Genomic DNA, 24176 nt, shown 5'->3' with positions numbered 1-24176 from the left:
TACTATAAATGGTAATCTTTTTACAGTTTTTAATGTGGATTTCCAACACCAACTAATAACCTATATTTGGTAATATGTGGATGTGTGTATACCTACGGGCTACGATATATGCTTTTAGAGATGTTTGAATACATAAAAAAAATTAGGTATCTATATATCCTACTATATTAATTGAGAAGTACATTTATAAAAGTAACATTAAAAATGTAAAAAAATTACATTAGAATGCCATTGAAAATAGTATAAAAAAAGATATGATCATTAAGGATAATTACGACAATTTAACTAAAGTAAACAAAAAATTAATTTATTAAATTTGTTGCTAAAACATATATTTAGAAATATTCATTCACTTAAACAAGTAAGATCTCTTTCTGATATAGTACCATAAAAATAATCTGATTTTATACAGATTTTTTTTTTTGCAACAATCTCTGCAGCAATAATCCGATTGTAAGTAGGATGTTGCATTCACATTTTCAAACTCACACGTTACTCACATTTGCTTGCATTATGGATTTTATTTATTATTTGTTTCAAATTCAGTTATAGTAGGATTTCTTTAAATTTATCCAATATAATAAGGATAAAGTTTCCATTTATGATTAATAATAAATAAAGAGTAATGCTGAAAGTAATAAATAAAAATTAATCTTCAAAGTATATTCACATTTACATGTTGTATATATACACAAATTATTGTTACTAAAAATTAGGATTATTACAATCAACACTAAAACAATGAACTCATTTTAAAGTTAAAAAACAGTTTTAAAATATGCATATATATATTACAAATCACAAATGATTATAAATATCAAAATAGCAGAAAAAAATATTTTAAATTTAATTTTAATAAAATGTTCAGTCCACGGTCTACCGTGGGTTAGTACCTAGTATAAAGTTAACTTTGCTCACTCCTGGTCCCGCCACGTCAGTTGCCACATCAGCCACTTCTTCTTAAATTTTGTGGGTTTTACAGATTTTAATAAGCATTTTAAACAATCATACAAATGACAAACTGACCAACTAAATTTCATCCAAAATCTATAGGCCCAACAATATTTTATTCAAAGTCTCTAGACCTATCATTATTTTAAAATCCTATAAATTCAATTTTTTTTACAGCCACTTCTTCTTAAATTTTGTGGGTCTTACAGATTTTAATAAGCATTTTAAACAATCATACAAATGACAAACTGACCAACTAAATTTCATCCAAAATCTGTAGGTCCAACAATATTTCATTCAAAGTCTCTAGACCCATCACTATTTTTAAATCCTATGAATTCAATTTTTTTTTTAAAAATAAATTTAAAATATTCATTTAGTGCATATTTATGTTAATTATAATTAATCGAAAGTTTAAATAAAAAAATAATTATGTAAAATAAACTAAATGTTAAAATAAGAAAACAATACTAAATTTTTTTATTAGTGGTAATAATATAGTTAAAATTTTCTATTAAACTGATCCTAATTTAAAATTTCAAATATTAAAACGAGGCAACCCAAGCAACACTTTCAAATAATCAAGGAAACACAACTAGAAATCAATTAAAATTATTTGGCATCACTTCACAAATCCATCACAAAAGACAAAGATACAAAGAGATGAACAACCATTTAATAAACTAAAAAGATTCAAATATATGAATGCCACAATCAGATAACCGTAACACAAAATTATATGAAAAAAAAAACCAAGAAAACAAGAAACAACCCAGACTTTATAAAATTACAGCAAGATAAACAAGAATATTAATTTTCCCCAAAACACAACTCACATCGAATCGAAAAAATCACTCACAGGACAAACGGGAAAAAAAATTACAACCAAGAACACAAAACAACTCACAACTTAATTAGAAAACCTAAAGAAGCCAACAAATTTTTATATAAACAAATTTGCAGCCCAATTGACATTTACCTTTAACGAAATCAACAGGGGATAACCAAATATCCCCAACAGATGTGAAGCCAGCAAGGAATCAACCAAATACGCAAACCCCCAAAAAAAAAAATTAAGAGAAAACGATTATAACAGGAATGACTGAAAAAACTATTACGAGCATCAAAGACATAAGTTAAATACTCAAACAGACCTCTAGATCAGAAAATTGCTCTTCTCCTATCCGTTCACGAGGACATCGGATTTTGAAAAAGAACAAATCAATTTCAACTCAATAACATACAAATAATAGCCCAATAAACCCATAAATTATAAGTCTTACAGAGAAATTGAGCCCGAATGAAACAAACAAAAATAGTCCAGAAAAGAGGAATGTAAGTTATTGATTTTATTTATTTTTCTTAATAAAATCCACAATCTTTTTCACTCCAAACACTAAAACATTGACAAAACAATTACTGCTACAGTTTACAAAATACATAAGAAAATATTAAATAACAATCCAACTACAAAATGGAAAATAATAATAAATTAATAACAACTAAAAACTACAGCAAAACAACAACTTCAACTAAATAATGTTAACTTCTAATAATAATTTTTTAAAAACGCATTATAAACACATAAGATGATCTCAATTTTTTCTTTAAAAACAGCAAACTAAATTATACTAATTTACAAAAACCAAAAAAAATATACACAACAAAATTCAGAATACACCTTAATCTAACTACCGCATATAGCGCGGATCGATTACTAGTAATATTTAGTTTGAGGTGTAGTTTACGTTTGAAGAAAAGAATATCACAAATATAGTTTAATGCTTATAAGGGCATTTCCATCGGAGGCTTTTATTTCAGAGATCTTAAATAAAAAGCTAATAATAATGAGAGAGAAAGATAAAACGAGAGAGTGCTCCTTAAAAAAAATTAATTTCTTATTTAGGAAGTGTCATATATCTAGTTAAAATCAATAAAAAATAATAAAATATATATAGTTAAAATATTAAAAAAAAATTAAAATCTTTCAACGATTATGCCGTTGGCTTTGCTCTAATAATGCACATTATTTTCTATTAGCAATTAATCCATATATATATATATTCTAAAAAAAAAAGGCAAAAAATAGGGGGAGTAGTCAAGAACACCAACCCTACTTTCACTCTTCACCAAGAAATGAAGGAATCATAGAAAGACCCCCACATGTAAATTGATCACGTTTTCTTGAAAGATAGTTTTGCCCGAGTATAACCAAACTTGGCTCTCACTCATCACTACAAATTCTTCATTTTCTTTCTTTAACGAATTATACATTTGTATATATATAGATTCACACTCAATAATCACTTTTCAGACTCCAGTTAATTACAAAACATCAGTTTAAATAAAAAAACCTGTTCTTTGAACCGGATTAATAAGATAATATAGAAACGATGCAACATCATTCGGAAGTGAAGCAGCCTCTTTGCCCTAAGCCTCGCCGTGTGTGTCCTTCTCTTCCTGACTTTCTCAAACCTCTCTCGTGTTCTCTACATTCCTCCACCTGGTAACATTATATACTCTAGTTCTTGTTTCGTTTGTTTGTGTTTCTACATTTGGCGTTTGTGGTTAATTTGATTTCAATAAGAATGTTTTAAATTGCTAAATTTCCTTTTTTTTTATAAACGTAAATGCATATATGTATTTCTTTTAAAACAATCGAAGCCTATATCCTCTTACTTCTTTTTATGATTCTTGAAATTTTGTCACGATGATTCAGTACTCATATACATGTTTGTGCATTAATCAGCCAACAAAGTACGGAGGGAAGAAGCGACGCTATCAGCATAATTGATAAGGTCACCATCATTTCTATTAGATATATTGGATATTTCCAAACGTGCATGCATGGATCTTGAGTGTTAAGTAAATACAAATATTAATTGTGGTAGGTGCAGCCGATAGAAGGTGGAACAGTAGAGTCAATGTGGTACGCAGGGTCTCCACCTAGGAGAACAGGGAATCCTCTTGTACACGACTTACGTTTCATTCACTGCCTCGATCTTCTCCCCAATTTATCAAGAACCAAGGCTTGACATTCACATCTTTCATGGCTACGTACCTTATCAGCCACATACAAAACAAAGAAAAGAAAAAAAGAAAACAACAACTCCTTACGTACAGTACTACACTGCCATATCAATCGATCTTTGAGTAAAGATAGGTGGGTTGTCAAAATCCTAAAACATAAGTGAATGGATATATTTTCGACCAAGAAGAGAGTTCTCACTGAGTTCAAGGGCACTAATTAACTACGTACACAATGAATGCAGAGACTTATATATATAGGATGGTAAATTATATACGTACGTGGATAGGATTTTGGATGTTTATAATATATTAATTGGTTGTTTCCTAACATTTTCTCTTTTTTTTATTTTATTTTTTTTATTTATAGTTTGTTAAGCCTTATTCTGTCTTCTAAACATTCGTCTAATTTTATACATGACTTGTGTTTCCTATTTTCTACCGACACTTGTAGTTTGTTCGTATAATAATCGTATGTGTAAAGTTCCGGAGTTATACGTACTCTCTCTATCAGTTTTCTCAACAACTAAATATATTTTAGTTTAAGATCTACCAAGTAGTAAAGCAGAGTCTTTCGTAACCAAATTATTTGAGAGCTCTCATCTCATTTCATCAAAAAATACAAAGCCGGATTAATAAGAAACAACTCGAGTCGTGCATGACGAATTCCTGACACGTGTACATGAATCTATCCACAGTCAACCTACATCTTCAATACTTTTATCAGTATTTGCATTTGCATCCTCTTATTTATATTATATGACAAAATCACCCCATTGTTCTCCGTATGGACTTAAAACATTTTTAAAACCATAGCCTAATAATGTGTACCGGCTGCACCAAACTGATGGAACAAACAAACATCCCTCCACGTCTCTCTATTCACACAGTTCCACCAAATAATTATACAAATAGCCACACAACACAACACACAACGATTCAATGTAGTAGTAGTACTTGTGGTTTTCTTTATTAAGACTAAGAAAAAAAAGAAGAAATATTATGATAATTCTCTATAGCATATTCCTAATAATTAAATAGGAGAGTTGATGTTAAAAAAATTGAATTAAATACGAAAATTTCGTTGGCAACATAATCCTTCAATAACGATCTTTAAAATCCGTTGACAAAGACCAAGCACCAGACAAAACGTTGACCTTTTTCCCTTACACCAAAAAAAAAAAGAACCTTATGAAAACGAAGAAAGTTTCGTGTAGTAAAAGAAACTCAACTAGCAAGAATCAATACATCTCTTCCTAAGTTTTCTTATAACTATAGATTCATATAAAGAGACAGGAAAGACCGGAGAATGGTTTGGAGTAGTGGGAAGTTGAGATGGATGTTTCAGTTTGGATTCATCTGCGTTATGAGTTTGGGATGGGCTTCTTCTGTCTCAGGATCCTTCTCCTTTGAAATTCATCATAGATTCTCAGAGCAGGTCAAGACCGTTCTAGGTGGCCATGGCTTGCCTGTAATGGGCAGTCTTGACTATTACAAGGCGTTGGTTCACCGGGATAGAGGTCGGAGGCTAACCTCCAATAACAATCAAACAACTATTTCTTTCGCTCAAGGCAACTCCACCCAAGAAATTAGTTTGTATGAAACTTTTTGAAACTCCTCTGTTTTGCCAATGGTATAGTACTATATAGAGTTTTGATTTAATGGTTTTTTATTCTTAATGATCAGTCTACATTATGCGAATGTGACGGTAGGGACACCGCCTCAATGGTTCTTGGTGGCCTTAGACACGGGAAGTGATTTGTTCTGGTTACCTTGCAAATGCAATTCTACTTGCATTCGGACCATGGAGACTGACCAAGGCGAGGTAATATATTATCTTGGTCCTTGGAATGTTATGTTATGACGTTAAAACTCGATCATATTTTAAAGAAATTTTATGTATACACAGAGGATAAAGCTTAACATCTACAACCCAAACATATCAACATCAAGCACAAAGGTTACATGCAATAGCACACTCTGTACATCAAGAAACAGATGCCTTTCTCCGCTCAGCGATTGTCCTTACAGAATTCGATATCTCTCGCCGGGAAGCAGAAGCACTGGTGTGTTGGTGGAGGATGTGATCCACATGAGCACAGAAGAAGGAGAAGCTAGAGAGGCTCGGATCACATTCGGGTTTGTAATTCTTTCTAACTTCATTCATTGTCTTTTTATATATTACTTTTAGATTTTTTCTTACTTTCATATATGTGAAATTTCTAACACTAACTAACAAAATAGAATACGTAAATGCTGGCAGATGTAGTCAGTCCCAACTAGGGTTATTCCAAAAAGTGGCTGTAAATGGTATAATGGGACTTGCAATAGACGACCTAGCGGTTCCAAACATGTTGGTTAAAGCCGGAGTGACCTCGGATTCTTTCTCAATGTGTTTTGGTCTCAAAGGGAAAGGAACAATCAGTTTCGGAGACAAAGGCAGCTCAGACCAGCTTGAGACTCCATTGAGTGGCACCCTCTCTCCGTAAACTCTCCTTTGATTACACCTTTTTATTTTATTCTTTCCAATAAGTACATTCACAGGTAACGTACATTAACATGATCTGAAACACAGGCCGTTCTACGATGTGAGCATCACCAAATTCAAGGTAGGAAGTGTGACGGTAGAAACAGAATTCAGCGCAATATTTGACTCCGGGACCGCGGTTACATGGCTGCTGGAGCCTTACTACACTTCTCTAACCACAAATGTACCTACCTAACTGTATTGACCTCTCTTTATATTCATGCATAGATTGTTTGTTTGCGTTTACGGTTGCATTTATAGTGTACGCTCCAAGTGAACCTACAACCTCAAACGCGTAAATTGTTTCTGAAACAATGAGGCATTAGTCAACTAGCAAGTTGGTTTATTAATGTGTTGTGTTTTGCAGTTTCATCTCTCTGTACCAGACAAACGGCTTCCGGCAAATGTGGAAAGCCCCTTTGAGTTCTGCTACGTTATTACATCAACGTACGTTAGCTATCTTCAGCTATAAATCTGATTAAAGAAAAAAACTTTAAGGAAATATTTGATGCATATGTGTGTTGCTGTTTGCAGTTCAGATGAAGAGAAGCTTCCTTCAATTAGTTTTGAAATGAAAGGAGGAGCGGCTTATGATATTTTCAGCCCAATACTTGTCTTCGACACCTCCAGTGTACACATATCTCATCTTATATATTACATATCATATTTTGACTATATAAATATACGATTAATCTCCATTGCATTTACGTTACAGGGTAATTTTCAAGTATATTGCTTGGCCGTCTTGAAGCAAGTTAATGCAGACTTCAACATCATCGGACGTTCGTTTCTTTTACTTTTCTTTTCCTCCAACCAAAAACATCTTCTTGCACATTTTTAACCAATTCCTAACCACATCAACTTTTCCTCTATGTTAGAAAACTTCATGACCAACTACAGAATCGTCCATGATCGGGAGAGAATGATCTTGGGATGGAAAGAATCTGATTGTATGTCCAAACTTAATTAACTTATCTTGACCAAATATATATAGATTCATGTTGGTGACCAGTTACTTCTGGACATTTTTTCAGGTAATGATGCTAACGGTTCTGGTTCCAAGGGACCAACCGCTCCAGCCAAACCGCCATCGCTGCCGCCAACGCCGTCTCCAAAAACCGTTAACCCTTCCACCCGTTTGAACCCTTTGGCTGCTTCTTCACTTTTCATCATTTGCTTCATTGCTTTGATATGTTTGTGAAAGTGACATCTACTGTGCAAAGAGCTAACTTATTTCTGTTTCCTATCTTTTAATAAGTTTCATATATTATTTAATCTATCCTAAAAAAACTTAAATTCTCATCTTCTGGCCCCATGTTCCCTTTCACCCAAGTGGAACATTTATAAATACTATATCTTAACATGGGAGCATGAGAACATTTATTCCTCTCCCAAATTTTAATATCCAAAAGTCTAATATGGAATTTTTGAAATGTTTTAAGTAATGATGAATTAGAAGACTTAAGAATGATTCAACTTGTCTATCTATACGACTGCATGGTTCATAATGCCATCCTAGTCCGTTGACTACATACAAAAAAGAGCTTATCTTGTTTTTTTTTTTTTTCAGTTTGTTATATGTAAGTCGAGTTTTAGTATGATAACAAATGTTTGTAATATAAGCCAACAACCTCTTTATTTAAATTAGGTATACGTATATATATACTGATCTAATGTGGCATGATTAAAAAGGTCAGCTACGATACAACAATGTTAATTGATATAATTATATTATTACGAGCGAATAACAAATAAATTAGACAATGAAGGGAGTTAAATGCAAAAGAAGAAGGGTTAAGGGACTTTTTTCGCAAAAGAAAAGAGTTGACTAATAAGAGACTTTATATAAACGGCTAAATTCAAAAAGTCGTCTCTCTCACTCTCCTGATGAGCGTAAGAGAACTCTGCCCTCTCGTCAACCTTCTCCTTTAAAGGAAAGAAGACGAAGATACAAAAAAATAAATAATGGCTACTACTCCGATTAAACAAGTATTACCTCAAAGGATCAAATCACTTTCTCTTAGCATGTCTGGTACAATGCGAACTAGTCAACCTTTTGACTTTTTGTTTGGCTTCAATTCTTCAGTTTCCTTACATATACGCGCGGAGTATATATCGTTATCTGAGAAAGTAACCGGAGTTTTATTCCGGAGGTGTTTTTTTTTTTCTCGGAAAAGAACTTCTGAGATTGAAGTCATGGACGTTGCACGCCAAGTGTTTGTGTTATTGTCTGTGTTAGTTGTATATTGGGGTTTAGAGAGATGTGAGGCATCTGGGAAGTTCGGATTTGAAGCACACCACATGTTCTCTGATAAGGTCAAACAAAGTCTTGGTCTTGACGATATAGTGCCGGAAACAGGAAGTTTGGAGTACTTCAAGGTTTTGGCCCACCGTGATCGTTTGATCAGAGGTCGAGGTCTTGCCTCCAACAATGACGAAACCCCCATCACTTTTGATAAAGGAAACCTCACGGTTTCAATCAAACTTCTGGGAGCGTAATGCATCTTTCTCTCATCTTGATTTCACTACAATTCGTTTTCTTGTTAGTAATGCAATATGTTATGTTTGAATCCACTCATTGTTGAATTTGATTTGTACATTCATGTGGTTTCAGCCTGTATTACGCTAATATCTCTGTGGGAACACCACCTTCTTCGTTCCTGGTGGCTCTGGACACAGGCAGCGATTTGTTTTGGTTGCCTTGCAATTGTGGTACCACTTGCATCCGCGACTTGGAAGACGTTGGAGTTCCACAGGTTTCTTTCCCCTTCTGAAAGCAGATTAACGTATCTTATTCAGAGTTTCAAACCGTTTTTGCTTTACACTTTTGTTTTCTTTTCTTTGAGACAGAGTGTACCACTCAATCTATACACTCCCAACGCATCTACTACGAGTTCTAACATTCGATGCAGTGACAAGCGTTGTTTTGGATCGAGAAAGTGTTCTTCTCCTGCAAGTATTTGTCCTTATCAGGTTTCCTACTCTAACAGCACAGCCACCACGGGGACATTGGTACAGGATGTATTGCATCTAGCCACTGATGATGAGGATTTAAAGCCTGTCAAAGCTAATGTAACGCTTGGGTAAGTAAATGACTCTTAATCCTCTGTCTTTTCTTAACCAAAAAGGTTCATGGACGCTATTGCACCTCTAAAAACCTGTTCATGTCCTGTTAACGCCATGTTGTGCATAGCAAAAGCAATATTTTATATAGTGTGAAATCCGGACATGTAAAATGTTGAGGTCTTCTGAGCATTCATGTATAGCTCCATCAACTGTCCTCTGTTTGAGAAATGACTTCTGAAGATTGCCAAAGAACTGAATCCGTGTTTCTGATGCAGTTGCGGTCAGAAGCAGACAGGTCTGCTCCGGAGAAATATATCTGTGAATGGTGTTCTTGGGCTTGGTATTAAAGATTACTCTGTTCCTAGCCTCCTAGCAAAAGCCAATATCACCGCAAACTCCTTCTCAATGTGTTTCGGGCGTGTCATTGGCATTGTGGGAAGAATCAGTTTTGGAGACAAAGGCTACACAGACCAGGAGGAGACTCCATTCATTTCTGTTGCACCAAGGTACGAAATCAAAACAGTGCTTATAGTTTTTTTTAACTTGATGTAGTATCTACACCGATTGCCTTTCTATCTCCCATTGTTTTCTTTTTGACATTTTTGATCCAAAATGAAAACTAGTACGGCATATGGTGTAAATGTGACGGGAGTATCAGTAGGGAGAGATCCTGTTGACGTTGGATTTTTTGCAAAATTCGACACTGGCTCATCATTTACACACTTGCTGGAGCCAGCATATGGTGACCTTACCAAAGCTGTATGTACAAACTTTTCTTCCTCTTAGATAATATTGAGCTGTTGAATCATTAGATATATCAGTAACTTTTGGAGTGGATATTAAGATGAAGATTTCTTAGAAGAAAATCCTTTCCTCCAAGCTTGTGTTTGTTACATCACAATGACATTCGTTCTTTTACTTTTGCAGTTTGACGATCTTGTCGACGACAGGCGACGCCCAGTTGATCCCAAGGTTCCCTTTGAGTTCTGTTACGACTTGAGGTCATGCTCGCATTCTTATCAGCATAGTTATTAGATGATTTTGCCTATTTTAGTAGAACGTGTTGGACTTTTAGGGATTTGAAAGCAGCTAAGTAACTTGTAAGATGGACTAATTTGTATCACATTTGTATACTGATGCTCTTCATCTTCACATTGCAGCCCAAACACCACAAGCATAAAATTCCCCTTAGTGGAGATGACCTTCGTAGGAGGAGGCAAAATCATTCTCAATAATCCGTTTTTCACGGCACGAACTCATGTAAGACATGGATTTAATTCCTTCTTTCTTTCTTTCATGTAGTAGCGTATCTATTGAGATTTTGATTTTTTGGATATGAACAATGAGTAACAGGAGGGTAATGTAATGTACTGCTTGGGTGTTCTGAAGAGCGTAGATCTCAAAATTAATGTCATTGGACGTAAGTATCTCAACGCTGATACACAAATTCTGTATATATCCATATGCATATAATGATAACATTTTGTGGATTGCAGAGAACTTTTTGGCTGGCTACCGCGTTGTATTCGATCGGGAGAGGATGATTTTGGGTTGGAAGCCGTCTTTATGTGAGTGACCAAATCAGGAAGTGACTGTATATATCCTTGGAATAGAAATATACTAGATCATGATTTGTTTTGTGTTATGGACAGGTTTTGAAGATGAAAGCGTGGAATCCACGACTCCTCCACCACCAGAGATCGAAACTGTAGCACCAAGTCCAACTGTATCCGCTCCATCACCTACTTCTCCTCCTCCTGTCATTTCTGCTACACCACCCCCAATCGACCCTCGCAACTCCACAGGCGGTGCAGCCAGACTCATCCCTCTCACATCTCAACTCCTACTTCTCTTACCTCTTTTGGCCTTACTCTGAATCACAGAAGCCATTTGTTTTGTGTTGGTTTGACGGCATTGTATGTTCATTCATTTAATAATAATCTTCGTTTGATTGTGCACAAAACAATATTTCATTGGTTTGAGAGTGGTAATCTTATCTCCCTCTTACATATATATGTATGGTTTTGTTACATTAATGTTTTGGATATATCAAAGTGCATGGCACAATTGCAGGAAGGAGATTATGTATTTTGTCAAACATGTTTGTTTGTCTCGTTAGGAAAAGATATAAATTGGTACCAAAAGAGGGTATTTTATAAACCTTTCATCCAAGTGGGACATTTATAAATACTATATCTTAATTTATATGGGAGCATGAAAGCATGCATGTGTCTACCAAATCTAAAATTTATCAATATGAGATTCTTAAAAAGAATTTTTGTTTATAACGAAGACAAACATAAAATGATAGACGAACATGCAAATGGACATGGTTCAACTTGTCTATATTAATATCTGTTTGTGTGACTAATAATAAATTATATAATCCCTCCTTGTTGTATGTTGTCTATATGATTATGAAATAACTAGGAAATCATTGCACCAAATAGAAAAGAAAAGAAATTTAAGGACTGAAGTGAAAGAATATGAAACGTAAAGAGGCTTTTCCATAAAACTAAAGAGTTGACTAAAAAAAGACTTGTAACGACTAGACGAGAGACTCTACGCGCGTCAGTCGTCACTCTTCAGCTTCAGGGAAGAAGAAGAAGATACAAAATATAATGGATATTAGTTCGACTAAACAAAGTAGTTTGCATTGTTCCAAACAAGTGGGGGCGAAGCTAATTTGATTCTTCGACTTGAGTCTTTTTTTGTTTAAGTATTAGCACAAACATTAAAGAAAGACTTAGGTAGAAGAATCAAATTTAGCTTCCTTTGCTTTGGAACAATGCGAAAGAGTCCAGCTATTAATCTTTTCAATTCTTTCAAATTATGGTTTCGATAATAAAGCTTTATGTATGAATATGATTATGTGGTTTCAGTCTGCATTACGCCAATATCTCTGTGGGAACACCACGTTCTTCTTCGTTCCTGGTAGCTCTGGATACAGGCAGCGATTTGCTTTGGTTGCCCTTGCAATTGCGGTACCACTTGCACCCGCAACTTGGAAGATTCTGGATCCGTACAGGTATGGTTCCCTTCTCAAAAGCAGATACACGTCTTCTCCAACATGTTTTGGCTTTTAAATATTTTGGTTCCCTTCTTTGACACAGAGTCTACCACTAATCTATATAGTCCCAATGCATCTTGTACAAGTTCAAGCATTAGATGCAGTGACAAGCGTTGTTTTGGATCAGGAGGATGTTCTTCTCCTACAAGTATTTGCCCTTATCAGATTCCTTACTCTAGCACCACCGTCACTACAGGGACATTGTTACAGGATGTATTGCATTTGGTCACAGAGGACGAGGGTTTAGAGCCTGTCAAAGCTAATATATCACGCTTGGGTTAGTAATCACTTTCTTTTCCTTATTAATTATTATGTCTTTTCTTAACAAAACCCGTTTTGCCGCGCTATTTTAACCTCTAAAGATATGTTCATTTCGAGTCAAAAGCCGTGAAATAATCCGTGAAGCATTCTATATTTAATAGAAATTGGAATACCATGGTAATTAATTAATCACTAGATAACAAACTGCACTATGTGCGGAATAAATCAGTTTAAATAAAATTAGTATGAGTAAAATTATAATTATTGAATTAATATTTGTTTGTGTCAAATGTAATATGTCATTAAAGTATTTTTAATTCAAATTTTTGTTTATTTTGTTTTAAATATGTCTCACCCGTTAAAATATTTGAACGTGAAAAAGTTTTAACGTATTCAAGAAAATATTGATAAAATGTTATTATATATGGCAACATCTCTTTTGTGTGGTTTAAAAACCAATTTTTTGAAACAGGACAAATGATTAAATAAATAAATAAAAAATATTAAAACTTTTTAAATTTTTAAGAAGTGTAATATGCATTTACATAAAATGTAAAGATATGAGTACTAATAAGTTCAAATTTATACTTTAATTTGCTGATTTTTTTTGTTACATTCATTTATTTTTTTAGTGATTGAGAAATTTTTTTGTATATTATTTGATGAGTAACTATTTTTACGAATAAAATTAAATATTATTACATTTTAAAATTTTGTAAAAGTACACATTAACAAAATATAGTACACGTAAAAAAAGATAAATTTAACAACATCTTTTATTATTATTTTTTGGTAAAACATATAATGACATGTATTGTAAATAGTATTACCAATTGGAGATAAATTGCTAAATAATATCTGGAACTCTCTAGTTCTAGAGATGAGATCTTAGTATTTTGAAATCCCTACTAATATATAGAGGATTAACATAAGAGAAATTTACTCAAACAACACTTATAAGTTCGTAGTTTACTCAAACAACACTTGTGACCAAACTTTTACTCAAACAACACATATAAATTTGAAAAAGACTTTAAAGCCTTATTATTTTTCTGTATTTACAATTCATGCCATTTAAAATTAAAAACAGAGAAAAAAACTGAAATTATATAAGAAAACACCAAAAAAAAAAACCTAAGTTCATCCTTTTCATTTTTCTCTCTGCCCCCAAATCGTGATTTAGGGTTTCCGATTTATTCTGGCGATTTACAAGCCCTCGTCGTCATTGCCGCAGCCAGAGTGAGTTTCTTTTCCCTTCTAGTTTTATTTTGTATTTAATAATAAAGCCTATCGGCTTTGTTTATGGGTTTGTGGAGCCGCCGAGGTGTGGGTTGTCATTGGAGTCTCTCGTCTTCGTATCTTGTTCCACATCCAGGCCATGCCACTATCCAATCTGTTGGTAAGAATGTTTTATTGTAATTTTTGGTTCCTTAGTGTTAATGATAGCTAACATGTAGGAAAGAAATGATTTGATTCAAAACAAGTTTGTTGATTCCAAAGATCTAGTATTTTTTTTGAACGTTGGATCCAGATTACCATTAATTTAGGATTTGATCAAAAAGAGCATAACACATTCGTATTTGTGATAGTGATGGGCATGGAAATTAATGAAGAGTTCTGAATCGAACATAAGTGGCGATCATGTTCGGCTTTTATGTATCAATGAAAGGTAATTGACGTTTATGTCTCATAATATGCTTTGATGTATATGGCAATATACGGTGCTTTTAGTGGAGCTCTGATTCTATGCTCAATCTTGTTTGGATGACTTACAGTTTGTGTTGTGTCTTAGGGGATTATTTTGCTCATATTATAAGAGCAAATTAAAGAGAAGAATCACACCAAATATGCATGTAATCGGTGGTGGACCTTCCCAGTGTTGATGATTTTTGGAGAAGATTTGAAGAGCTTCATTCTAGAACCGGAAGAATTTGATGTATCTCTTGGATGGATCTGAGATCGGCAGAAGAAAATTAACAGAAGGAGAGAAGTTCTCCATTAATCAAAGGGTGAATCAATCAATCTAGGAACAAATCTCTAGTTTGGTTTGTTGGTTTTTTTTTTTTTTTTTAATTTTTAATCTTTTGTAATATTTATATTATTCTGATGATAGATTCGATTAAAATGCCAATTTTAATGTTTAGGTTTGAACTGGTTTTGGGAGATTTTCGAATCATTTTAATTGTTCACATGTCCCAATTTGCATAATACAGAATGTCTTGGATAACATATGAATAAAAACATGATTCGTTGCAACAAACCATCACTGGATTCTTTGCAACATCAGGTGATATTCTTATGATTCGGAGAAGAAGGTGACTTGAGCAAATTTTGAATTTACCTTTTCATATTAGGTTTTTAAAAAAATATATTTGCCAATTGCTAAGCTTTGAACCGTAGATTTGAAACACTTTTAAACAACCTATAACCACTGCACTACCTTATCTTACAATGTTATTATCAATTAAAATTATATATAAACCTAATATTAAATAAAAACACAGCATATTTCGTAAAATGCTTTGTTTTGACCTAAAACAGCAATAGTATAAATCTGTCAAACCAAATAACTCTATCACGTCTATATGTTTAACTCTACTTAACTTTTGTTATTTCAGTAACAAATATGTCTACCACTTCATTAAGTCATAACTCTATTGCTTTTAATTATGTCTATCCATATGGAAATATCTACCATCACGTATAACTATATCTGTCATATAAATCTATCTCAATATATATGTCTGCCATAATGACTATATAAATCTATTAAACAAATCTACCACAGGACATTAACTTATTATATCTGTCACCATTGTACTAATATCTCTATCAAAAATTAATAATTCTATCATCATTAGAATATATCTATCGAATATATCTACCGATAACCATAACTCTGTCAACTATATTTATGTCTGCCATCACTAATCTATCTTTACCAATTTAATCTACTTAATTTTCAAACTCTATCCAATAAGTCTGCCAAAATTTATATAACTCTATTAGAAAAAATATGTCTATCATTAAATAGATTATTTGAGCGGGAATTTTCCCCCCAAAAACTTTGAACAGTTGTAGAACAAACACATACGTGGCATCACTTTTTAATGGCATACTTGTAATTTATTTTTTCCTAACATACCTTCCAAAGGGTTCATATGTCATTAAAATTTTCCAAAAAAAAATGACATTCTAGTCTTTTTTAAACTTTTCTAAGCTATTAGAGTAAAGTTCCCTTAACATAATCATGACAATTTTTAAATATTAGTGATAATTTCCTCTTCTATATAGTTTCCATAGAGTAATAACCTTTAAACTACTAATTTGCCCCTCGTGAAGGGAGGAAGAAGAAGACATTTGGTGGAAACTACTAATTTGCCTCTCATTTTTAAGTAAATCTTATTTTGTGACTCTTTAGAGTCGAACCATGACCTCTAAAGCTTTAAAATCATGCCTGCCACTAGACTACCATTAACTTCGATATTGTATTCAACTATAAATTTATATAACGTCTAAATTTAGGTTTTATGTTTCATTTTTAAGTTGTAATATTTGACTGAAAATATAGCTCCTAATTTGTTTTTTTTTTAAAATCGATTCCACCCTTCCAAACGCTTCCGTTTCCAAGTACTCGCTCCTAATTCTATGCAGCTTAACAGACTCATTTTGAGGAAATATTCTCCCTATTCTTAACAAAGAGCAATAATTGACTAACTGACTCCACATGAAAATGTCAGAGTCGGAAAAAGGTGGATGCGGAAAATTGGCTAGTACATGGCAATGAAAATTGGCTAGTACATGGCTATGTAGATTCCGGATAAATAAGATTTACTAAGTTGCTTTTCTTTTGGTTCATTAAAAAAAGTCTATAAGTCCTATAATATGGTTAAAATTTATCACTTTGATATGGAAGCTTTGGTATCATAATGTCGACATTTCAAAACCATTATCGGGAACATCGGTTTTTGTTTTTGCGGTGTGAAATTTGGAGGTTTAACAAAGAGACGGCACTGAGGTACAAAACTCGCACTAGAGCAAGATCAAATTTGGAGAAGGAAAATAATGAATTTATTAATTTACTAGCAAGTAAGGCGTATCTACTGTAAAACACCGTCAAATTCATATTTCTTACTATAGGTTGTTTTGAATAGTTAGAATTTAGGAAAAAGAAAAAAACGGTTTTGGATTTAAAAAAAAAAATTGTATATTTACAGCTCTGAATTTGCTGGACGTTATCACATAAACTATGTGATGGAGCATGAAGGTGAACCTTCATGGACTCTGTCATAAGCAACAGAGGCTTAAAGATCTTTTATGTGTATATGCAACGTTTAATTATAATTATGAATGTTTATATTAACAAATACTTGAAAATCCATAAATGGGTTATCTTTATTTTAATTTTGTAACCGAGTTAACATATTATAATCTTAAATTATAAACTATGTGATAACGTCCAGCAAATTCAAACTGTAAATATAGAAAATGTATTCGAAACTTTAACTCTAACTTCATACACATCTTGATTTTAATATACATACACAACTTACATAACCTTGTGATGTTCAAGTCTTTGAAATTCTGGTTTTATAAAGATCTTGGAGGAGGCTAAAGTGTTTACAATACAAGGTGCACCTAGAGATGTTTCCAATTTAAATAAAATTTTGAGAAAAATTGTACCCAAAAGTGATTACCATTTGTTGATTCTATCAAGTGTAATAAATGGTATGTACTTTCATACTCTCCAACCTTCCAAAAGCGCAATATACAAAACACCGACTCAGATTTATATGTGAGATAGCATCTGTTTGATTCCGATGAAGACATGAATCAGGAAGCATAGTTGTTTATTGAACGACACTTTACAGATTCTTTTTTTTTCTTCGTCTGAATGATACCATTATATTATACTGATGAGTTTGACACAATACAAAAGGGAACCTAAACAATCATAAACAAGGAGCCAAAGCAATTAGATATAGCTTTGGTCAGACACAAAAACTCCTTGTAACCAAGAGGGGTAGCCCTAGGCTACATATGATTGTGGACGTTCATCCCTTGTAACACTCTTAGCTATCAGGAAGGCTCCAAGATTACCTTTCCTATGCTCAACTACTGCCCTCCAATCCGGGATGTGAGACAAGGCTAGCAAGAGTTCTTCCGACTGAAGTTTGAAATTAGGCCAAGCTGAGGGCCTGTTAATAGCACCCACCAACTCCGAAGCCTCTAACGCAAAAACCACTCTAGGTATATGTAAGCTTTTCATGCTCTTCATTGCCCAAAGACTAGTTTGCAGCATCGAATCCTCCTTAGAACCTATATTCACCAGAGACATTCTGCTATGAAGTAGAACCGAACCTAAGGAATTTCTAAGGACCCAAGACGCCCCACAGTTGGCTTTATCTTTATCCCAGGAGGATGCAACATTGCATTTTAACCACGGCTTGCTTGATGGTCTCCATTTCTGGTTCTGTCCTTCATTCCTCTGTTCAACTGAGCTTTCTTCTTTCTGTTCAATCTCTTGTGCTTGAAACCATTCCTCTGTATCATTTCTGATCTTACTCACCATATCCAGAATAAGAAAGACTTGACCTTCAAAGACCAAATTATTCCTATTTTTCCACAGTGACCACAATATCCACGGGATGGTTCTTCTGATTTGAATAGAGACCGATGTAACCTTCCCCAAGGATAAAACAAAGTGGAGATTCTGATATATTGAGGAATTATCAAACACAGATTCAGGTAGGGGAACTCCTGCAACCGCCCAAACCTGTCTCGCAAAGGAGCAATCAGAAAGCAAATGATTGATGGATTCACCTTCCATCCCACAAGTGGCACACCTGGTGTCTACCTTCATTCCTCTGGAGATTAATCTTTCTGCAACTGCTAGAGCACCGTTTGCTGCTTTCCAGATGAATAACTTGATCTTTGATGGAGCGAACAGTTTCCAAACCTGATCTTTTATCCCGTTTACTGACGGTAACATTGTTGCCAGGGAGATTACCTCTTCCCTTTCAGACTGACAAGCTAGCCAGTAACCAGATCTCACGCTGTAATCTCCACTTTTATTGACTTTCCAGGACTTGAAGTCAGTGGAAGAGAAAACTGGTTTTGACTTTTTGATCAGGTCCACCTCTCTTGGGAAGAAGTTCTCTTCTAAAGCCTCCGGGCACCAATCTCTTGTTTTTGGGTCTATCAGCTCATTGACTGAGAGTTCCAAATCCACTATGATGTTTTTCATAAGTGGGGCTCTCATTGCACCGTCTTCCAGCCAAGGAGAGGTCCAAACTTTCAGAGACTCACCATTGCCAACTCTTTGTTTTAAACATCTTCTCAGCAAATCTCTTCCATGAAGAATGCTCCTTCAAGCATACGAGGGTCTTCTACCACAGACAGAAGAGAGAAAAGGATCATCCACAAAGTATCGACTCCTCATAAAGCGGGTGAACAAGGAAGCCGGAGCTTGTAGTAACCTCCAGGCTTGTTTTGCCAGTAAAGCTTGATTGAAAAGCTCGATATCCTTGAAACCTAAGCCCCCTTGATTTTTTGCTAGACACAGTCTATCCCAGGAAATCCAGTGAATTTTCCTATGGTTCTCTACTGCATTCCACCAAAAAGAGGCCATTGCACTTGATAAAGAGTCACAAGTAGCTTTTGGCAACTTCAAGCATGACATCGCGTAAACAGGCATTGCCATTGCCACCGTTTTGAGAAGGATCTCCATACCTCCCATAGAGAGGGATCTGGCAAACCAACCTGAAGGCCTGTTTTTGAGACGCACATTGATGTACTCTAACATTTCAGACTTTGAACCACTGAAGCATTCCGGGAGACCTAGATAAGAGCCAGCTCCTCCTCCATTGACAATACCAAGGATGACTTTTAGTCGATCCTTTATCTCTTCCTCCACTTTGGATCCAAACGTTACCGACGACTTCTGTAGGTTAATGGTTTGTCCCGTTGCTTCGCCATAGATTCTCAGAATGTCCTTGATAACTTTACATTGAGACTCTTCTGCCTTACACACGAATAAGGTATCATCTGCAAAGAGTAGGTGATGTATCGAGGTACCATCTTCCGCAAACCTAACTCCAGTGAGAGATCCTTGCGATTCTGCCTTGTTTAATAAGTGCGTGAGGCCTTTTGTGCAAAGAACAAAGAGAAAAGGCGAGAGGGGGTCGCCCTGTCTTAAACCTCGCTGTGGTACCACCATTCCATGCGGTTGACCATTGATAAGCACCGAAAAAGTGACTGATGTAACACATTTCATCACCAAATCCACCCAAAAAGGATTGAAGCCCAATGCTATTAAATAATGCAGGTAACTCCATTCAACCCTGTCAAATGCCTTAGACATATCTGTTTTTAAGGCCAAGAAGGTTTTTGAAGTAGCTTCATGGGTTCTCAGGCCATGAACCACTTCATGTGCAATGATGATGTTATCCGATATAAGTCTGTCCTCCACAAAAGCTAACTGAGTAGGGGAGACTAGCTCTGGCAGCAGAGGTTGCAGTCTTGAGACCAAGATCTTGGATATGACCTTATATATCACCGAACATAAACTTATGGGCCTCAAATCGGATATTAAAACTGAGCCAATCTTCTTAGGGATCAGATTTAGATGCGTGAAATTCCATTCTTCTTGAAACAATCCTTCTTCAAAGAATCTCAACACTTCAAGGGTGAGTTGTTCGCCTACTATATGCCAGTATTGCTGGAAGAATAACCCTGTCATCCCATCAGCCCCTGGAGCACTCGACGGGTTAATAGAGAAAACCGCTTCTTTCACCTCTTCTTTTGACACCTTAGCCATTAGTAAATCATTCATCCGACCAGTAACTCTTGGGGAGAAACCTTCGAAGAGGCCAGAAGGATCTTTTGGGTACAATGAGGTAAAGAGATTCCTAAAATAAGAAGCTGCTATCTCTCCTTTTGAAGCTTCCGCTCTATGAACAATACCATCTTCATCCACTAAAGCATCCAAACCATTATTAGCTCGATCTGCTTTAACTGAAGCATGGAAGAATTTGGTATTCTTATCCCCGGAGTTATGCCATTTCTTTCTGCTTTTTTGAAGCCAAAAACTTTCTTCCTCATTATGGGCCAGCACCATTTGTCTCTGAAGGAAAGCCATTCTAGGGAAGGAGGGAATAATGGACGCATGCTCAATCTCAATTTCCTTTTGGATCCGATTGATCTTTTCTTTGGCATTGGTCTCATTTCCTCTTTTCCATTTGCTCAAGGCTCCTCTACACCGCCTAAGACGCTCTGAAACTGACTGCCCAAAGAAGGAGGTCGAGGCTTCCCATGCTTGTTGTATCGATTCCAAGACCAAAGGCTGATGAAGCATTCTTTTGTAAAATCTAAAGGAACCTTTATAAGTTTCTTGAGAAGAAAACAGATTTAGAAGAACCGGTCTATGATCAGACCCTTTCTTTTCCAAGAACAGTTGATTTGCTACTAGAAAGGCTTCAAACCATGCTTTATTCCCAAAACATATGTCAAACTTACACTGAATCCAGAGGTCACATCTTCTACCTCCCCAAGTGAAACTGTTACCTGATCCTGGATGTTCAATCATACCGCATGCCTTTAGCATATTACCAAAATCAGTGAAGGAGCAATCATTTCTTGGGGGTCCTCCCAGCTTTTCACCATTGTGGAGGATTTCGTTGAAATCACCTAACATACCCCAAATGTCTTTTCTGAGGATACCGATTCTAGTTACTTTTTCCCAGACCAAGTGACGAAGCTCGCTTCTAGGATTCCCATATATACAAGATACAAAAAACTTTTTGTTGCCAAAGACTACCCCAAGATCAATTAAATTCTTATCCACTGACAGAAACTCCAGAGTGATACTTTTTTTCCAAAAAACTGCCAAGCCACCACATCTGCCCACTGGTTCTACAATCACATTCCTTATGTTCATAGTTTCCATGAGAAACAAAATCTCAGGGAAATGTTTTTTTACGCATTTCCATGAGACGCTGAACTATCAATTCCTGAGGCCGCCCCAACCCTTGACAGTTCCAGCTCAGTATGCTCATTAGATACTGGACGGTCCCTCCTTTGGGACCACCTCTTGTTTGTTGCGCCTTGCAACTTTTTGATCGCTTGCACTACTCTAAGCTTTCCTCTTACCCTGAGCCCCTTCTGATAAACCTTGCCTGATTCCTATCTCTCCCACACCTTCTCCAGAGACTTTAGGCTTTGGCTTTCTACGACTGACATATGGTCTTTTTCTACCCTTCCTTTTCACAGTCTTTGTCCCGGAAGAGCTAGCTTCATTGAAGCCAGCTGCATAAGCCGTTGGACAAGACTGGAAGTTCAAAGAAGAATGGGCATAGTCAGCTCTTTCGTCATAAACCAATCTGCTTCTTTCAGCGTTTATCGCTCCTGCCATCAACTTATCAGAAGCCCCAATATCCGGAGAAACCACCTCCTCAGGGACAAAACCGAATACTGGACCTTTCCCTCTAGAATAATCCGAAGAAATGATAGGCGCTGGCTCAAGGCGAAGTATTGTTTTTTGAGCCAAAGGATCTTTTTCTACTTCCGCTACCGAGTTTCTGACCTTCTCTATTTTAAGCTCCTTTTCCTCTTCCTTAGCTAGTCTCAGATACTGACGCATTCCTTCCAAGACATCTGGAGCAATCCTTGGTCTTCCTAGCAAAGGATGAATGCCAACCTGATCTTCTCTCAGAACACCAAAGAGAGGATCATCCTCTTTTATAACCAACTCAGTTTTTGCCTTTTCCACCTTACGGCCCATCTTTATATTCAGGAATTGCTCATCCCTTAGTTTGAGAACCATTGGGCAATCTTCATCTATATGGATGAGAATTTGGCATTTGAAACACCGCTTGTGGACCCTCTCATAATAGAAATTCACCGAAGTCGAAGATCCACCCGGAAGATTAACAACCTTAGATCTCCTTAGTGGCTTTGAGACATCAAATCTCACCTTGACCCGAACAAAGTCCTTGTTCTGTGACTGCGTGGGAACGAACACCACCTTAAGAACCTGTCCCACCAATTCACCAAGCAAGGTGATAGCTTCCTTAGTATAATAGTTGATTGGGATATTCTTTATCTGTACCCAGAGGGTAACGAACTGCAGAGAGTCGGGAGAAGGATGTTCCGACCATCTTTCCATCACCAAGCCCCATTAGTCATAAGTCTGAAAACCTTTTTCCAAGACCTCTATCAAGTCGTGTTCATACCTGAAGATGAACTAGAAACGTTCCTTGGAAAGAGCCACCCCTCTAACTCTTCCTATCTTTTGCCACTTCCTTGGCATATTGAAGATTAAGCTCGACATACTCTGACACTTCGGATTCAGCAGACGCCCCACCAAACTCAAGGCGTTCTGCTCTCCAGAACTGAACTGCGGTAAATCCGGCATATCAAACGGTAAATCATCTTCCTCCAGAGACATCGCCGTCATCGCTTTATCCATAGCCGACGACATGGTGACTTACGGATCTAAACTGCTCTTCTTCTAGAACCCAGAGAGAAAAAACGATTAACTTCTACTCCAAAATACGACCGAATTACGAGAAACCCAAATCTCAGATCTGATATCTTCTTGGAATTGATAAGAACAAACCCTAGCCACCGACAAAAGAACTTGAAAGACTGACTAAAACGATGAAATCGGTTAGATTCACACTAAGGGAAAGTGTTTTTCCGATCAAATCTCTATTTTCTATAGAGGAGATACTCTATCCGAAAAAGAGGATTCTAAGCCCAAAAGAGGGTATCTTGTTTGATTTTTCAACGACACTTTACAGATTCATTCCTACAGGTTTGGCAAGTTAATATAAATTCTAACAGAACCAAACTTATAAATGTTAGTATCCTTATAGGTCGAATAAATGTGTTTTACCTGCCATTCAATAGCGTGAAGACAACTTCATTACAATCATTGCCACTTCTATGTCTTCTTTTGTCCTCCATATCTATTATTCATCCGCAAACATCTAATTCAGCAAAAAGACCGAAAGATTATTTATATGAGAAGAAATTGATGAAAATTACATTACATGTAGAATTATGGGTTATAATTTATTTACATTTAGAATTATGGGAATTACAATTATAATTTATTGTATTTGAATAAAGTTGAATGGTGGAATATAGTTAATGCATAATTTATTTTATTTTCAGTTATAATTTTATTTTAAAGTGTGAGCTAAATATATATTGTTAATTGTGTCTTTAAATAAAATTAATTATTTTCAAATTGTAATTTAAAAAAATTAT

At 35.4% G+C, this 24176-nt stretch overlaps 5 protein-coding genes and 1 long non-coding RNA gene across 6 annotated transcripts; 4 read left to right on the top strand and 2 right to left on the bottom strand.

Annotated features, from left to right (window-relative positions):
• Nucleotides 1-3170: 3170 nt before the first annotated feature.
• LOC147938924 (uncharacterized) lies at nucleotides 3171-4376 on the top strand. Its single transcript, XM_087464046.1, has 3 exons — nucleotides 3171-3457; nucleotides 3701-3749; nucleotides 3849-4376. The coding sequence occupies exons 1-3, from the start codon at nucleotides 3345-3347 to the stop codon at nucleotides 3984-3986; spliced, it is 300 nt and encodes a 99-aa protein (XP_087320172.1). The 5' UTR covers nucleotides 3171-3344; the 3' UTR covers nucleotides 3987-4376.
• Nucleotides 4377-5083: 707 nt separating this feature from the next.
• LOC104711680 (aspartyl protease family protein 1-like) lies at nucleotides 5084-7807 on the top strand. Its single transcript, XM_010428389.2, has 10 exons — nucleotides 5084-5574; nucleotides 5665-5803; nucleotides 5888-6117; nucleotides 6242-6463; nucleotides 6554-6689; nucleotides 6873-6952; nucleotides 7040-7136; nucleotides 7221-7287; nucleotides 7384-7455; nucleotides 7540-7807. Exons 1-10 carry the CDS (start codon nucleotides 5288-5290, stop codon nucleotides 7704-7706), a joined length of 1497 nt encoding a protein of 498 aa, XP_010426691.1. The 5' UTR covers nucleotides 5084-5287; the 3' UTR covers nucleotides 7707-7807.
• Nucleotides 7808-8374: 567 nt separating this feature from the next.
• Nucleotides 8375-11647, top strand: LOC104711679 (aspartyl protease family protein 1-like). Its single transcript, XM_010428388.3, has 10 exons — nucleotides 8375-9000; nucleotides 9120-9261; nucleotides 9356-9588; nucleotides 9847-10077; nucleotides 10195-10330; nucleotides 10499-10572; nucleotides 10732-10831; nucleotides 10925-10991; nucleotides 11068-11139; nucleotides 11224-11647. Exons 1-10 carry the CDS (start codon nucleotides 8471-8473, stop codon nucleotides 11445-11447), a joined length of 1809 nt encoding a protein of 602 aa, XP_010426690.1. The 5' UTR covers nucleotides 8375-8470; the 3' UTR covers nucleotides 11448-11647.
• Nucleotides 11648-14074: 2427 nt separating this feature from the next.
• On the top strand, nucleotides 14075-14904 carry LOC147938923 (uncharacterized). Its single transcript, XR_015565860.1, has 3 exons — nucleotides 14075-14301; nucleotides 14492-14571; nucleotides 14695-14904. It is a non-coding gene; the product is annotated as an uncharacterized LOC147938923 (long non-coding RNA).
• Nucleotides 14905-17931: 3027 nt separating this feature from the next.
• LOC104715550 (uncharacterized) lies at nucleotides 17932-19164 on the bottom strand. The gene has a single exon (XM_010432943.1). It carries the CDS (start codon nucleotides 19162-19164, stop codon nucleotides 17932-17934), a length of 1233 nt encoding a protein of 410 aa, XP_010431245.1.
• Nucleotides 19165-22035: 2871 nt separating this feature from the next.
• LOC147938922 (uncharacterized) lies at nucleotides 22036-23067 on the bottom strand. The gene has a single exon (XM_087465808.1). The coding sequence runs from the start codon at nucleotides 23065-23067 to the stop codon at nucleotides 22036-22038; it is 1032 nt and encodes a 343-aa protein (XP_087321934.1).
• Between the last annotated feature and the right edge of the window lie 1109 nt (nucleotides 23068-24176).

The sequence above is a fragment of the Camelina sativa genome, chromosome 9, assembly GCF_030686135.1.
Source record: "Camelina sativa cultivar CO46 ecotype springtype chromosome 9, ASM3068613v1".
In the NCBI taxonomy this organism is placed as follows: Eukaryota; Viridiplantae; Streptophyta; class Magnoliopsida; order Brassicales; family Brassicaceae; genus Camelina; species Camelina sativa.
This window is presented reverse-complemented; position numbering and strand designations above follow the sequence as displayed.

Coding starts and splice junctions, on each gene's coding strand:
- LOC147938924 (XM_087464046.1), top strand. CDS start 3,345: ATGCAACATCATTCGGAAGTGAAGCAGCCTCTTTGCCCTAAGCCTCGC. Junction 3,458..3,700: donor TCTCTACATTCCTCCACCTG/GTAACATTATAT, acceptor TGCATTAATCAG/CCAACAAAGTACGGAGGGAA. Junction 3,750..3,848: donor CTATCAGCATAATTGATAAG/GTCACCATCATT, acceptor TGGTAGGTGCAG/CCGATAGAAGGTGGAACAGT.
- LOC104711679 (XM_010428388.3), top strand. CDS start 8,471: ATGGCTACTACTCCGATTAAACAAGTATTACCTCAAAGGATCAAATCA. Junction 9,001..9,119: donor TCAATCAAACTTCTGGGAGC/GTAATGCATCTT, acceptor ATGTGGTTTCAG/CCTGTATTACGCTAATATCT. Junction 10,573..10,731: donor GAGTTCTGTTACGACTTGAG/GTCATGCTCGCA, acceptor TTCACATTGCAG/CCCAAACACCACAAGCATAA.
- LOC104715550 (XM_010432943.1), bottom strand. CDS start 19,164: ATGAGAGCCCCACTTATGAAAAACATCATAGTGGATTTGGAACTCTCA.
- LOC104711680 (XM_010428389.2), top strand. CDS start 5,288: ATGGTTTGGAGTAGTGGGAAGTTGAGATGGATGTTTCAGTTTGGATTC. Junction 6,690..6,872: donor ACACTTCTCTAACCACAAAT/GTACCTACCTAA, acceptor TGTGTTTTGCAG/TTTCATCTCTCTGTACCAGA. Junction 7,137..7,220: donor TTGTCTTCGACACCTCCAGT/GTACACATATCT, acceptor TTTACGTTACAG/GGTAATTTTCAAGTATATTG.
- LOC147938922 (XM_087465808.1), bottom strand. CDS start 23,067: ATGGAAAGATGGTCGGAACATCCTTCTCCCGACTCTCTGCAGTTCGTT.